This window comes from Bactrocera oleae, chromosome 5 (genome assembly GCF_042242935.1).
Source record: "Bactrocera oleae isolate idBacOlea1 chromosome 5, idBacOlea1, whole genome shotgun sequence".
NCBI classification, from domain to species: domain Eukaryota; kingdom Metazoa; phylum Arthropoda; class Insecta; order Diptera; family Tephritidae; genus Bactrocera; species Bactrocera oleae.
The window spans coordinates 66680768-66691851 of record NC_091539.1 but is presented as its reverse complement, the minus strand read 5'-3'; the positions used below and the strand labels follow the sequence as shown (position 1 = coordinate 66691851).

Below are 11084 nucleotides of genomic sequence, written 5' to 3'. Positions count from 1 at the left end.
ACATAAAAGCAGCATACAAACATATTTTGGACACACACCTATGCACTGCTGCAACATTATGTGCGTTAGCAATCACATAAATTTGTATATTTGCAGTTTTATTTATTTATAAATATCTCATGCTCACTTATGTATGTGCCGGCAACAGGTTGAACGATGCATAGTTTTGGTATTTTTTCTGCTAAAATTTCACACCTTATTAATATGAGAATCATAAAAACCAATAGCGCGGCAAACCGTTGTCGCCTTAAAACGCCTTGCAGCCAGCCGACCCCAACTCAAGTGAGGTGCCAAAACAATGGCGACCTTCAATTTCGGACATAAAAAGTCGTAAAAAGCTCCGCGTTTTGGCTGCCCAATCAATGAAGCGATGAAATCGAGAGTGAGTCGCCCTCCAAAATAAACCAAAAACTAAAAACAGCAACAAAATGCTATCAGACAACCACAAAATACGAGCAGTCCAAAATGAGTTAGATAGCTATGTGTACATATATATGTATATGTATAGATATGGCTCATCCATTGATGCTAATATTCATGCTAGTGTTGCTGTGCGTTTAAAAGTAGTCAACACTACTGCAAGTATGCTGACAATGGTAATTAGCCGGTCTACCATGCGTACCGCTTTTCATATTTACGTGCTAAAAAGACTCTAATGAGCCAAACCCCAATCGGCGTGCAAAGCGAGTATGCTGGGCATTGTTTGCCGGCATTCTTCGCCTTCAACTCGGCGCATATAACAATTTATGCAAATATGCGGGTATACTTATGTCGGAAAATATTCATAAGTAAGGTTATGCGTTCATGCCACATGGGTTAAGGTGGCTAATTAATTATCAAGCAGCTCACAAAACACACTTTTTCACTTTTTTCCAATACTCCTCGTTACTTTAAAACAAATCTCGCCAAAACACCCTAGTAAGCGCTTCATTTGATATCGTCGTTTGGTGTCTAACTTCGCTGTGTTCGTCTAAGAGTTTCTGGTCAAGTCGCTCAAAATGGCTTTTTAACGGATGTTATCAAAGCTATATGCACCCTTTTGCAGCGTTGTAAAGAGATCCTGTCGACACCGTTCAGCCATATACCTATTTCGCTTACTTCCTTAACCAATCGGCTGGCTCCAAAACAATTGAGTTCTACCGCGGTTGAGGTTTTGCTGGTAGGCAACCTTTCTTTGCTTCAAAATGTATAAAGTTAAAAGTGACAGCAATTTGTCTTCAGTCATAAAAATAACTGTAAAAAGTTTCGGGAGAGTCCTCTACTTCTGCTTCTTTGACACTACAACCGTGCCTGTCGAATCGCAACAGCTTTTCGCTGGAACATCGTCTTGAATGCGTTTAACATCTTGGCCTAAATTCCTTACTCAGCACTCACAACAGGAGCATGCGGGGAACAGTTCTCTCGTCTGCTACAAGTACTTTCTCATCTCGGTTCGTCATCGTCCATGTTTCTCCGCCACACTAATAGCACGGGAATGATAAAAGACTTATAGACCGTAATTTTTGTTTGTCGAGAGAGTGATAGCTTCTCAATAGCACTTGTTGGCATGTGATATTCTGCGCTTCAGATCCAGGCTTAGATGGATTTATGCTGGACAAAATGTTTCAATATTTCAAATTTATAGCTGTTAATAGAACACGAAAGAGTATACTTCAATGATAACTTATGTTTCTGTTAAGTTTTTTTAACTCTCTTGTAAAATATATTTTTCTATGGTTGTCCAATAATCCCGCAAGTAAATCAGTAAACCACTTTCTTAATTAAAATTATAACTAGCTTCTAGTTCTATTTGACTGCTTTATAAATTCAGTATGAACACCCTAATAACAGATGAGATGTTTCATACAAATTTATGAGCTTTTACAAAGTACTAACTGCCAACTATATACCAAAAGATGAAGCAATTTGCCGATATACACGAGCCGCATGTCAAATTAACCCGCAACAAAAGATTAACTACTTGTTTGCTACTAATGTTTGCGCAGAAGCTCAAAGATGGGAATCTATAAATTGTCTGTTACTTATTAATAGACTTAAATTCCTTCCACTGTTTAGTTTGTAGTCAATATGTGTTGTTAACAAATACAATGGTTACATTATTTATTAGATTAGAATATAATTCGTCCAGTGATTTCTCAGTTTCAACTCAGTCTTGCTTGAAGATTTCTTTCTTCCTATAAATTTAGTCTATGTTCATAGATAAGACCATTCATAGTTTGCAATCAAATTCTCCAAGAGAAAAAATACTTCGTGTATTCCGGTGTAGAATTTCAAAAAAAAAAATTAGATTTTTTCATATTTTTAAAGTTTTACTATTTAAGAATATGTCTACGAGAGAATTTATAAAAATTTAAATTATTTTCGGAGATATAGACATTTTACTGACCCGGCCTCCAAACTAGTTCCGCTGGGTCTAATCAAACAAAAGAATTTACGCGAAACTTTGAATGCGTTTTTCTCAGACCAGACTTTTTCAATGCGATACCCACGATTTCTTGAGTTCTATTGGACCGATTTACTTGAATTTTCAGATAATCTTCTTTATAGATCTCTCTCGAGTATGAACTAGCCTCATCCCCAAATTTCAATTTTTACTATTTTTAAAAAATACGAGAAAATAAGAAAAATGGTAAAAAAATCGTTTTTTTTTTCAAACAGTTTTCAAACATTTGTCAAATAATTTTTTTTTACTTATCGCTAGTTCATACAATTGCGACATCATTGCAGATTGAGAATCTTTTTTTTCATTTCAGATGACTAGGCGGGTTGCAATCATGGGTATGCTCATGTGCCAATTTTTGAGACTCCCACTTCATCAGCTGCCAGTTTTTTTAAATTTTAACTTTTTTTGTTTTTAATTTTTTTTCTGTACTCTTGTAACGTTAATAAATAACAGATAAAAAAATCGATCGTAAAAAAATTGATTGCCTTTTTTAGGACACTTTCAAAATTACCTAAAACTCATGTCTCTAGACTAGAAAACCCCCTTAATCTAGGATCAGTGAGATTTGGATGAAATTCTTTTAAATGATTACAACATATATAACTACATGTGGATGTCGGTGATCGCTTTTGTGACCTTCATCTTTATGATTCAACAGTTCGTACACTATTAATCTTGCTATCAAATATTTATTCAATCCAAATTGTCATAAATTCAAATCCCACAAATTTTCTATTTGCGAATAGATTTACTGTGAACGCAACGCATTTGAAGAGGTAATTACTTCATCTTTAAATAAACAGTGCGTGCAAAAGTAAACAGACAATTAGTACCCATAAGTAATATATACTAAAGAAATGCATAAATATATTTAAGTATGCAATACATAAATATCTAATTTGTTTATCGAGAGTTTATACACGATCATTTGTATATGTGATATATATATAAGGAATGTATGTATGTATGTAATTGCCGAAGATTGCTTAAGAAGCTCATGAATTAGGCACCAATATGTTGGTGTGCAAATAGTACTAGATCAAATATGTGGAGACAACGAAGAAAAGCTTGGGAAATTTATGATCATCAACATTATGGGTTTTTTTATGGACCTATGTGTATTAGCATTTACTATACACACATTTACACTTACATAACATAACAGTATAAGTAATAATGTGTGCTTTATTGAATAGTTTTCAACTTTCATACAGTGGCGGGTGTGAAATTGTGAAGCAGATTTTTTTTTTGTAAAATTTCTAGAAAAAGAGACATGTGGTCCTAATGAAATAAAGAAATACGAAGTATTTTTTAACGAAATGTTTTGTTATGATTTTTCAAGTTCAAGCAAATTTCGCAAAAAAAAATTTATTTTTTTATTTAAAACCCTCTATTACTACAATATAAATAAAATACTGAAAATATTTACATTGAATTATATATTTTTACAATAATAGCGTTGCCAATTGTTGAAAAAAGTTAATTGGATCAAGAAAAAAAATATTACCATCAAAATTTCAAAGGAAAAATATAATATATATACAATGAGTAAAATGTACAAACAGCTTTGTTATTTTGTGCGGCCAAAGTTGCCATTTATATTCAAAATGTTTTGAATTTGAAATATTAATAATAATTTTGTAGTATATTAACTCTACACTCTGAGAGATAAATTTCTTTATACACATTTTTTTATAGAGTTGCCATTTAACTTTAAAAAAAAAAAAACGTTTTATTAAAAATTTTGTGACTTTTGTGAAAAGTTGTAAAATTGTAATAATAAAGCAATAAAATGGCGTTGTTTGTGAACCAATTTCTACAATGAAAATTATTAGGATTGCCAACACTTCCAACGTTAAATTTTTAATTAGAAAAAAAATCTTATATTCTCCATATAATCAGCCATCTAATCGATCTGAGCAATAAGCTCAGACAATGCTGCGTTGCCTGACAGACGGACTGAGGGACGGATAGCTAAATCGACTCAGCTTGTCAAGCTGATCATTTATAATATACTTTATAGGGTTTCCGATATTTCCTTCTGGTAGTTACAAACTTCGCGGTAAACTTATGGTGCCCGATTCAGGGTGTAAAAATAATTGGTTAACACAGTATTTTCTAACAATTTTCTGTTAACATTTTATAGGGTTACCATTTAGTTTTTTACGCAAAATATTTTAATTTGCTCTGTACTATGATTTCAATTTAAAAACTTCAAGTGTGAAAAATTTTTGACAACTTTGTTGTCCAGGGTTACCACTTTTTCATAAATAAAGCTTAGATGAGAACACAATTTTTTTTTATTCAAATAATTTTGCTTTTATTATTAACTAAATTGTAAACTTCTTGATATTTAAGTTGGAAAGTTTTGTTAGAATTAAATTTCAAATTAACTTAATCGCCACCACTGTATGTGTACATACCTTTGAGCACTCTGAGTAAACCTCAGCGTGTGTACTTATTGTATAGATTTAGCAAACATCATTTTAGAGCGCAGATCACCGATCACAGATCGAGCATTTACCAAGCTTGTCAGCGGAAGAAGGCTTTTAGGCTACGCTTGCTAAAATATATTAGCGCGTACGTATGTGTGCGATCGTGTGTTGAGGGAGAAGTGCAAACTACCTGTCGCTTGAGATTAACGCGCTGGCGCACCGCACTTAACTAGGCTAAGGGGTTGCCGAAGCGTGGGCGGTGAAGAAAATTTGTTGGTACTCAAGAATTGCTAGTTAAACTATTCATTACCGTCATGGGCACCTGCAGATTCCAAAATTTTTTTTATGTATGAGAAATATAGCACATAGTAGTTACGAATGTGTTAAGCTGGGCGGGCTCAGACATATTGGCCTATAAATTTGTACGCCACTCAAAGAGATTTTAACAGTTCACAACGAGTTTGGTACACGGTTAGTTCGGTATTAGCTGATCATCTAATATTTTTCGTTTCATTACTCGGTTTAAATTCGATACGATCAACCATTATATAATTGACTGTGGAACGATGAAATTGTGCTTGATAATTGCGGTTTGTGTCCTGGCCACACTGGCGCCACCCACACATGCGCTCCTGGGCGCCAAGTTGGCCCTCTTGGGTTTGGGTAGAAATCTAATCGGCGGCGGCGATGGTGGCAACAGCGGCGGTAGCGGTGGCGGTTATGGTGGTGGTGGTTATGGTGGTGGCGGTTATGGCAGCGGCAACTACAATGGCGGCTACTACGCCCAGCAGAACCGTCCCGTTTACAATGGCGGTTACGGTGGCGGCTATGGTGGCGGTTATGGTTATGGACGTCAGTCATATGCTGGCAACTACAATTACGGTGGTTACAGCAACGGCGGTGGGTACAGCAATGGCGGTGGTTACAGCAACGGTGGTGGTTACAGCGGTGGCGATGGCGGGGAACAAGTTGTGCGCATCATCAAAGTCATTGTACCCAATGAGAACGTGGGCACTTCATCGAATTATGCCAGTGGTTACACAAGTGGGGGTTACATTAGTGGCGGTTACTCAAGTGGGGGTTCCTCTAGTGGTGGTTACTCCACTGGTGGTTGGACTCCGATTCCAGCTCCGACACGTGCAGTAGTACAAGCCGCGCCAGCGCCAGCACCCGTCCAAACTACTTATTACTCAGCGCCCGCACCACAACCTGTTGTACAAGTAGCTTCGGCACCGGCACCAGCACCTCAGCCCATCCAATATACAACAAATGTTGCTCCGACTTATGAGTACAGACAGTCTGCGCCACAGTCCATTCCAATTCAGATCCAAGCACCACCAGCTCCCGTGCCCGTGCAAGTACCCGTTCAACCCACTTACATTTCGGCACCTGCACCACGTCCCGTCGTTCGCGTAATCCCGGCACCACAACCCGTACAAGTCTATCAACCACCCACAGTTGTGCTGCAGCCACCTGCACCACAGCCCATTGCTCCACCTGCCCAATCAGCGGAAATCGTGAAAACCATCAAGATTATCGTCGATGAGAATAGTAACGGACAGCAAGGCGATTATAATGGCGTCCCAGCTCAAAGCTATGGTCTACCACCACCACAACCTCTACCACAGCCCCTTCCACAGCCGGCGCAACAAGCTGGTTGGAGCAGCGGCAGCAGTTCGTCGACTGGTTGGAATAATGGCTACAAGAGCGGTGGTATCTGGGAGAAGATTGGTTGTTAGCCAATTGGAAGCGATAACTTTTTAGTCAAAAACCGTTAATAATTTTATATTCTATAGTCTTATTTACTCAAATTGTCTGTGTCATACCAAACTGCTGTGTTCTTGAAGATTGTTTGCTTACGAATAAAGTTCGATATTCTTTTTGAAACTGCTTTTAAAACACTTTTTTGGTATTTTTTACACATCTTCGGCTCACATTATCGATTTGGCTAAGTTATCAGTTACTTGCTAATTAAAGCATGTATTGCTAGGTCTAACTGCGGTAAAAAAAATTTTCGCTAATTCTTTTGTCAACAGTGATACTCCATTCTCTGCAGGGCAGTGCTTTTTAGGGGTTTTAATATTTATTTTCGATTAACTTTAAAATTTCGGAGAAAGGTTAACATACAAATCTAAGGTTGCATTCTCAAAGCGAAAGAGCGATCCAAACTAGGCAAATTAGTTTTTGGTAAAATATTTCCGAGAACACCGACGATATTTCGATGGGATTTAGGATGCGACTAGACCAATCGGAGCTAAGAGATTATGTGTTAATTTTCAGAAAATGTTGAAGTCAAGTCCACAAAATCTGACAGATGCTGTTTCTATCAGGGTTACCAGACGTTAGGCAACATGTGAACGAAAATAGCTTTTAAAGTCTTCTATAAATTACGTCACATGTGATTGTATTGAAAGCTGTTAGGGCTATTGTAAAACAACTTAGGTTAAGAATGATACCACTTTTAACATTTGTTTGTCGTCTCTTTTTTTAACGCTAGATGCTCTTCCTTTACTAATTTCCTTTCTTTTCATTTTATTTGGAATTCTAAGAGTTTTAAATATCTAAAGGGTTTTGTTAATGTTTTTGAGAAACTGAGAACCCAGCTCGTGGCCTTAGGCCCGAAAGAATTGCTATTGCTTCCCAGAGTGCAGGAACGGAAATCGTTCAGTTCGTTAGTGAATGTTTTGTCTAAAGGAATTTAGTAGCTTAGTCAGCCGTTGAACACACAACTCTTTTAACCTATAAGTGGAACGAAACTGACCGAAAGGCTTCAAAGATCACATTCTTTAACAAAATAGGTATTAAAAGTATTTTAAAAATCATAGATAGATTTTCAAGATCAATAAAAAATAAATTGTATAGGATTTTTTTTATAATCAAAGTACATATTTAAAAGCACTCAGGTCTGTATAGATCTGTCAAAGTTGTTCGAGAAAAGTTCGCCTATAATATCCCTCAGATCAATCGCGATTTAGAGAAGAATGTTAAACTATTATAAGGAATCTACAAGTGAAAAGAGAAGACATTTTTCTTCAAGCTCAAAGAATGAATGATGAATTTCACCATTTGTATAAAGAACTAAGATGATAAGATATATCTACCCGTCCTACTGTGCTTATCTCAACTATGGTGTGTCGCTTATAATACTTTTATACACATCAGCACACCAAATGCTACCTTTTCCTTAACGATACAGTTACTACAACATAACCTAAATTACTTTAATTAAATACACATGCTTTACCCTTAGTTAACACGCTTCTGTGTAGCTAGGTCAGTATGTGACAATCAAAGCAACTGAACCACCAAGGTGCACAGAAGCTCATTAAGCGTCGAAGCACAACAAATTACATCCGTTATTTAATTGATCATGAAGAATATTTGCGATAATTGTATTTGAGGTTATGTTAGCACTCAAGTGTCACTCGTATATAAGTGTGACAATTTCAAAAGACTTTTTTAAACGGCGAAACCCACTTCAAAGCAACGGTGCACAGAATGATGACAAATCAACTGAATAAATTTGAAGTAATATGGCTTTTGATTCTACTCATTTTGATAGACACCGAGCTGCAGGCCACGACTTTACGCGACAATGGCGAGCAAGTAGGCGACAAACGAGGACACGGACCAAGTGGTGGTGCACCGAATGGTGGGAAAGATTGCGGAGACTCGTCAAATATTTTAGTTTATTTAAAATTTATTACTTCTAGACTACGGTCCGGCTATAAAAATCACTTCGAGCATCTTACAACTATCGAAATCAAAAGAGGGTAGTACCACTTCGGGTAACCTTGGTTTGGAACAACACGAGACTACGCTGGAGCAACCCTGGCCGATCACCGGCAGTTATCAGTTGCCTGCCGCACAAACAGTATGGCTGGAGTTTCCCGCAAGTCATCAACCGGACTTTCATTTGATCGCCGTGCCAGATATGAGCAATCACCAGTATCATTTCGCTTCACCGCATGCTGGCGTTAACGATGTTAGTGGTGTTTTTGATGAGGGTAGGTCCCCTTTATCAACAGGATTGCATACACAAATCATAAGTAGCAGTACAGGTGTCACGCATGTTAGTGATAATCTTGATTTTGGTGATGTGGGCGGCGAGAAAGCGAGTGGCAATCATCGCACTTCTTATGGTAGATAAGTGTGGAGTGATTTTAACAAACTTTTTTTTACACATTTTGTTGTTTATAAAAATATGTGGCAAGACTATTCAATATTTTGGCTTAAAAACATTGCTCCATTTTCTAAAACCGTTACTTTCTTTAATATACATATATTTTTTCAAGTCATTTTTATAAATAGTTCTTTTAAAAGCAAGTGGCAACTCGCTTCAAAAATTCCCTGACGCCTCGCGCTTGACCTTAGTTGACCTCGCTTTGCCATTAACTTGACGTCGCTTGAACTCTAAACCCTAAATCACCCCTAGCTACCTCTACAAATCGGTGTCGAGTCTCGGCATGACATAGCAGTCAGAGTCGTTCAAGTTATCGAACTTCGGATGAATTTTATGAATCTTTTTTTCATTTCGATACTATGTCGAGGAAGCGAAATTTACGCTTGCAGACAAAAAATATCCATTCTCATTGAAGAAAAGTTTTAATCACACATAACTGTATTAGTTTTTATATATTTTTTTTATTAAAAAAACACGAAAATATATATTTACATACTACGATTATTATAAACTGGATTTTGTATAAAATAAGGCTAATAATACTGTCCCAAATTCACCACACAGATCGCTTTTTTTTACTTTAAATTCGCCGAAAAGTACACGGACACACCAAAAAAAAAACTCAAGCAACATCCACTCGCCTCTTTCCTACTCGCCAACACCCACACGAACTCAATACAAGCCTTTCTGCTCATCGTGCTTGTGCTCGTACAGAGTGCTGTAGCTGAAAGCGCCTTTGCCATGATCAATGCCCACCACAGGCTGCTGATGATAGTCATCGTGATAATCGCCGTGGAAGTCCAGCTTATCCAAATACTCATGTCCACCGAAATCGGCATGTGCGACCTCTTCGAAATGTTCCGAGCCAGCAGCCTCGGCCTCTTCGTACTCTTCAGCGGTGGCGCCATGATCCTCTGCATAATCAGCTGGAAAATGCTTTGGATCCAAGTGATCACCAGCCGCTCCCAGCGACTCCGAGTGACCATCATCACTGCTAAAGTCATGCTGCTCCACTGTTTCACTCAATTTGGGCAGCTGCAATTGGCTGACGGCCTTGGCGGCACTTAAGAGACCAGCATGATTACCCAGTGGGCCAGCGTTGTAGATCGCCGATTGGATACCTTGAACTTCCAAGTCGTTGCTGTAGGGCACATGTAAGGCAGCCGCAAATGTCGCACAGCTGATGGCCAGCACAAATGCGCAACCGAAAATTTTGGCAAAAAGCAAAGACATTTGGCTTTCTTTAATGGAACCGGGTTTTCTTATTTCTGTATTTGAAACTTTTGCGATTTTCGCACACTTTCTTTGTTCGTTTTTATTGCTAACGGTTGTAATGCTGGCGTCCAACTAATTTCTCACGTCCAACTCAATGCGGTTTATATAGTATGGAAAGCGGAGAGTTGCTTTGGCGCCATAAAGTGGCCAATAGATATGGGAGCGTGCAACTTCTTTGCATTTGCACTTTAGCTGCATCGATTTTTCTTTTTCTTGTGTGTTATGACGACATTGGCGATTCGCTGTTAGACACTTCCATACGCCTATAGTCGTATGAATAGCTAAACTCTGTCAAAAGTGGCACACGAAATTTCTCTGAAATTAATTTTGGCAATTCTACCAAAATTTCGACCACACAAAATCCATCTTGATTAAGGTATGAAACACTTATTGTCAGGTTCTTTCGCTGTTCTATAATTTAAATACTAATTTTTTAACTGTAAATATGTTGCGGTACAAACTAGAGTTGCCATAGAAGATCTTTGATCTTCTAGGAAGACAATAGTTCATTCTTCAAATCTTGAATTTCCGAAGGTTCACACAATTCTATGTATCAAAATTTGTTTATAAGTTAGAAATATTAAAATAGAACGTCATAATTGTTTCGGGTTGTAAAAACCAAGTGAAACTTTAGTCGTCTAATAGTATAATGATTTCTTCATTATATACGTACATACTCGTATATACAGTTAAAATCGCGTAAATATCCATTAATCTTGCGCAAAGTCCCACACTTTTGCATCATATA

At 37.4% G+C, this 11084-nt stretch overlaps 3 protein-coding genes across 3 annotated transcripts; 2 read left to right on the top strand and 1 right to left on the bottom strand.

Annotated features, from left to right (window-relative positions):
• The first annotated feature begins 5313 nt into the window (after positions 1–5313).
• On the top strand, positions 5314–6777 carry LOC106624435 (uncharacterized). Its single transcript, XM_036366635.2, has one exon. The coding sequence runs from the start codon at positions 5445–5447 to the stop codon at positions 6615–6617; it is 1173 nt and encodes a 390-aa protein (XP_036222528.2). The 5' UTR covers positions 5314–5444; the 3' UTR covers positions 6618–6777.
• Positions 6778–8356: 1579 nt separating this feature from the next.
• Positions 8357–9493, top strand: LOC106624436 (uncharacterized). The gene is made up of 2 exons (XM_014244166.3): positions 8357–8530; positions 8592–9493. The coding sequence occupies exons 1-2, from the start codon at positions 8377–8379 to the stop codon at positions 9026–9028; spliced, it is 591 nt and encodes a 196-aa protein (XP_014099641.2). The 5' UTR covers positions 8357–8376; the 3' UTR covers positions 9029–9493.
• Positions 9494–9552: 59 nt separating this feature from the next.
• Positions 9553–10742, bottom strand: LOC106624429 (uncharacterized). The gene has a single exon (XM_014244160.3). It carries the CDS (start codon positions 10292–10294, stop codon positions 9734–9736), a length of 561 nt encoding a protein of 186 aa, XP_014099635.3. The 5' UTR covers positions 10295–10742; the 3' UTR covers positions 9553–9733.
• Positions 10743–11084: the final 342 nt, after the last annotated feature.

Coding starts and splice junctions, on each gene's coding strand:
- LOC106624429 (XM_014244160.3), bottom strand. CDS start 10,294: ATGTCTTTGCTTTTTGCCAAAATTTTCGGTTGCGCATTTGTGCTGGCC.
- LOC106624435 (XM_036366635.2), top strand. CDS start 5,445: ATGAAATTGTGCTTGATAATTGCGGTTTGTGTCCTGGCCACACTGGCG.
- LOC106624436 (XM_014244166.3), top strand. CDS start 8,377: ATGATGACAAATCAACTGAATAAATTTGAAGTAATATGGCTTTTGATT. Junction 8,531..8,591: donor AAGTGGTGGTGCACCGAATG/GTGGGAAAGATT, acceptor TATTACTTCTAG/ACTACGGTCCGGCTATAAAA.